At 40.9% G+C, this 4,977-nt stretch overlaps 1 protein-coding gene across 1 annotated transcript in view; it reads left to right on the forward strand.

Annotated features, from left to right (window-relative positions):
* Window positions 1-4,977, forward strand: part of LOC100543937 (VPS10 domain-containing receptor SorCS3) — a 272,748-nt gene that overhangs the window by 121,413 nt on the left and 146,358 nt on the right. The window contains exon 4 of the mRNA XM_031554589.1: window positions 2,373-2,472. Within this exon, the coding sequence (XP_031410449.1) occupies window positions 2,373-2,472 (100 nt within the window). The remainder of the gene's footprint in view (window positions 1-2,372; window positions 2,473-4,977) is intronic.

Below are 4,977 nucleotides of genomic sequence, written 5' to 3' on the forward strand. Positions count from 1 at the left end.
TTTTTTGTGCCTTGGGTAAATACTTGTTTTCAAATTAGGGAATTCAATGATGTTAGGAGTTAGCAGGTTTGTTTATCAAGCTCTGTACCTGGTGATTAAAGAAACTGGAAAGGCTTTTTGTAGATGCCTGCTTTGAAAAAATGCACCACTACCTATGCAAGCTTTTGGTTCCTTCGTCTCCAGAATGGAGATTATATTTCCCAGTATGACCCTTTGGGAGTTTGTTAGTTTGAATGGATTAACACAAAACAAAAGCTTCAGCTTCTTAGGATGGGAAAGAGCTGTGGAAATACAGTATATTATTGTGATATCGTTTGAGACATTTCTGTGAAGCCAGTGGTGACTGTCATGATAATAAAGAAAGCCTTGGAGAAGCTAATGAAATAATGATCCTACTTCCTTTCTATCTATTCTTTCAAAGGGCAAATGCAATGAGTGATAATGGTTTAATGAGAAAGAGTCATTAGGGCATCCAGCCTGCATCTTTACAAATGCAAGGCATTTTGGGAGATCTGAAAAAGACTAGGAGAACAAAACCAAAGTAGCTCTGTGAGAATATTAATTTATTATTTGTATTCTCTTTGAATGCTGATTGAAACCAGTGATCTCTTTCTCTGAATGGTGGCTTGTACACGTGTGGCCACAGATGTGGCTTGTTTGGAGCTTCAGTGTAGTTGAAAGAGTGCAACGAAGGAAAAAACTTAGTACGTGCTCTCTGTCTTTTACACACTGCTTTGGGCCTGCTGTTGCTTAAAGATTCCTGACCTATTGAATTAATGTGTATTGGAGGCCTTGTGTAGTGGAATTGATCGGCTTGGATTATTTTGTTTTATTAATCAAACTGCTTCAGTTTGAAGCTTTCCTGGAGGGGGAAATCTGCTAGGTAATTTGTGTTGTATTGACACCTAGTGAGACAAAAAGTTTCCAGTGCTTTGTGTAGGAAACTGATACAGAAATGCTATATGCTATTGTGATAGCCTCTAAGATATTTCTGTGGATCCAGTGAATATGAATACTATACATTAGTATAAAAGAATATCAAGCATTAATATTGTAGCAGCTCTATTTCGGTATTTTGGTGTCATTCTGGCCTGCAATGGCAGCCAGGAGACTGATGGAGCCAGGTGAAGGTCCTGGCAACATTCAGTTTTGCAGCCACCTGAGTGGGTGTGTGAAGCTCCTGGGCACAGTGGCACTGCTTGTGTGGATGCCAGAAGGGTAATATGGACCACTGCTCTGCCAGACAAAGAACAGGGGACTGGTCTGAGGCAGAACCAAATGCTGGAGACTGGCATGAGCTAGTTATTAGGAAAGGTACTGGATGTTCTCTAAACACTTGTTTAGTAAAAAGAAAGGGTGAGTAGGGAAAGGAGGGCAGGGGCTGTGAATTCTGATCTTAATAACATCATAGATACATCCAGGCAGGCTTTCTGCAAATCTTGTCTGCCCACTGAGGTTTGTATTTTCTCTGTCTACATGATAGAAGCTGTGTAGGGTCAGGGGCTCTATGTACAGTTTGGATGTGACAAGTTGGCTGTGTGTGCAGATTCATCCCCTTCTAAAGCACCTGATGTTGACCTCTGTTCAGGTGTAGGATCCTGGCCTATGTAGTTGTCAATTTGTTCTGGTGGGAAAAGCAGTGTGTGAAAAGCAGAAAAGAAACAAGCAGGGCAAAGTAAGGTTTTGAACATGCCCACAAATGAGGAGGAGGAAACTACAGAAAACCCTCTGTGACGAAGCAACTCTTTTTTTTTCCCCACTCACGAACGAGTAATGCCACCCCCAGATCATCTGCTCTTCTGAGTGGGGTTTGCTCATGTAGGGGCCTGAATCTGTCTCTGCATCTCAGAAAAACTCATTCCTGGCAAAGAGTAGGATGGGGGTGACTGAGGACTCAAGATTCCAGTTTAGATACATTTTTATCTAGACATGAATTCAGCTGTTCTGAGCCACATTTGTATCCCTATCTCAAAGTCAAAAATCAACCTACTTAAAATTTTTGTTGATGAGTTTAATTTGGATTCTTCTGCTGGATTTGTCTGAAAAGGGAATTTGTGCTAAGGATGCTGCTGAGATCAGAGTCTTTGTATAGATATCATTTACAATCCGCCACCAGTGTGTGAGTGCAGAGACTGCAGAAATCTTCATGGGTAGACCACAGTTTCCCAGGTGTGTAGGATCAACTGATGCAGTGACAGATCTTGTCCCAAAGGACACAGGTTTCTTCTTTTCCACTTGCAATCCTGAATGAAGCACAAAAGCTTCTATTGTAAGGTTAATAATGTTCAAGCTGCAACCCCAAGTGTCTGTTCACCTAGTCATTTTCCTTCCCACAATAACCATACACTCTTTTTGTCTCCTCTTTTCTCCAGGTCAACAGACTATGGCACTACCTACGAAAAACTGAATGACAAAGTAGGCCTGAAGACTGTGCTGAGTTACTTTTATGTATGTCCCACCAACAAGAGGAAGGTAAGGGAGAGACATCAAGCTGGTACATATAGAAACAAAATAATGACTTTTTGTTCCTTCTGAGAGAAATTATGATCCTAAAGTCAAATCTATTGGCAATTCATGGGAGCTTGATTTTGCTGTCTAAGTTACACTAGTGTAATTCCCCAGATTTCAGTAGAATTATGCCTGTTTTACTTGTGATAGGGATGGAGTCCTTAATCTCCTGCTGAATAAATTAAGGAGTAAAAGGGTTGCTTTTATTTGCTTTTGACTTTACACCTTTAAAGAAGCCAAATGCACACAAATGCTTCTTGCTTACCCTGACTTCAGCTAATACACCTCTGTTTGCCTTCTCTGTCTCTTTATTAGTAGAAATAGCAAGGTAAAGGGCATTTCTTCCTGCATTCAGTGTTAATATATTTTTCTGGCTTTGTGATGAAATTGGAGGCAGAAATGTAATTGTTGTTTTGATTGGTTATATCACATCAAGGAGCCAAAAGGAGAATATGCTCAGGCAAGTGGGTGAGAGAACTAAGATGTGATTCGAAGGTGTAGAAGAGACGTCATGGCTTTTACCCACCTGTTCATGCTTTCCATGTGATGCAATTAGGGCTCTGTCTGGCTCAGATATGTTTCTCGGCACAGGAGTTGCTACTCAAAGATTTTTTGGTTTAAAATTATAGCCTGTGTGGATTCAAGGGAGGTGATGGGACAAAGGTGCACTCAGCTACCCACAGAAATCAATGTGGGAGGGCTGTAGCTCATAGCAAAATGTTGGCAGTGGTTGGAGCTGTTTGGATGGGGTGCAGTACATTCTGTCTCATCACATCCAAACTGCCTAACTGTTGTCTCCCTTGTTAGTTTTCCAAATTTGTATTCTGCTGCTCCTAGTGTCATTATTACTCCTACTGTTTTTTTCCATCACTGGTCAATCCACAGAGGTTTCAAGATTGATGCTTTTTTCAGTGTGTGCAACCTTAAAGCAGTCATAGCTCTGATTATTATAGGCAAAGATGTATGCCTTTGAGTTTAAAGAGGCGAAGAAGGCGATGGACAAGAGGAAGTTTATAGATTTTCCAGTGCAGAAGATGAAAACTACTTTGACTTCTTTGTTCTGAGCAAAGTGGAATGAAGATGTTTCCTAATAAATTCTCCTGGCCTTTTCACTCCCTGCCAGAACCAACACCATGGGCACTGAAGAGTTAATGCTGCTTCATTCTGTTTCCAAAGCAACTCTGCCCACCCAAAATTGCAGGCAATATGCTCAGTTACAAATCTACGTCACTGATGTAAAGTCTCCCTCATAAATCACAGCACTAGGATATATGATTATCTTTCAGCAGTTTTTCAAGCTACTGCGCTTTACAGATTAGTGGTCTTTCTCCCTCTTCTTTTTTGTCTGTCTGTCTGTCTTCCCTCCTCGCATCCCTTCTGAAAAATTTTTTGAAATGTAGAGACAAACTGTAAGGGAAAGCCTTAGGAAATCAGCCTTAGTGTGGTTGCTGTGGGAACAGCTTGTTTTCATTATTTCTACCTCTGCTAAATATATTTACCATGCATGGTTAAACAGGTGGTTTGCCCTAGTCTGGAGCTGGCTCTACCTTATTGGGCAGCAAAGCAATCCCAAGCATTGATTCAGAATCTGAAAAATGCTTGGAAAAGATGTCAATGGATTTGAGCATCGGGATTTGTCAAATTCATTATCAGGCTTACTGTGCACCACCCACCCCTTACAGTCTCACAAAGTTGTGTGCTGCAGAAAATGCACTTAGGTTGTAATCTCCTCCAAATGTATCTGGGTAAATATTGTTCACCCATAAATGGCCTGAAGAGTAAGCATCACATTTTTACTGAGCTCATGAGGATAACCATCAATAATGAATCACAGAGCAGTTTGAGAAGCAGTGGTACCCCAGTAGAGAACATCTAGATCCCTTGTGTTTCACCTCTAAGAGCACAGTACTGCCCAGTTGCACACGATGCAGTGATCTCTTGTGAGCCTCAAAAATACCTCTTTGAGGCAATAAACAGTAGAGAAAGAGATACCAAAATCATCAGATGTGCACATAGTGAACTGTACAGACCTTTTCCACGCAAGATGTTTTCTCATTAGCTGTCAGCTTCCAGATACTGATAGGACCTTGCGTGCCTCACAGCTCCTGTCGATTTTTGATGGGTTGCTAGCAGTGTCTGCTCATTAGCGCTTAGAGGATTAGCAGTTACTTGGAGGAGGGGGAGAGCTTTCTATACATTCATTCCTAATTGATTTACTAGTGAGAAGGATAATTACCTCTCAGCTACCCTGCAGAACAACAGTGGGAATTACCTGTCAGATTTCTTTGAAGCCCCAAAATGCCTCTCTTCAGCCGTTAAATAGGAATTATGCATTCAGCCAAATGCCAGTTATATAAACATCATTTACCTGAATTGTGGCATAACCCTGGGCTCAATTAAAGTATGAGGAAAGAGGATTTAAACACAAGCTTTTTTCCTTTCTTTTTCTTTTAAAATAAAAGCTTTTTT

Source organism: Meleagris gallopavo, chromosome 8 (genome assembly GCF_000146605.3).
Source record: "Meleagris gallopavo isolate NT-WF06-2002-E0010 breed Aviagen turkey brand Nicholas breeding stock chromosome 8, Turkey_5.1, whole genome shotgun sequence".
NCBI classification, from domain to species: domain Eukaryota; kingdom Metazoa; phylum Chordata; class Aves; order Galliformes; family Phasianidae; genus Meleagris; species Meleagris gallopavo.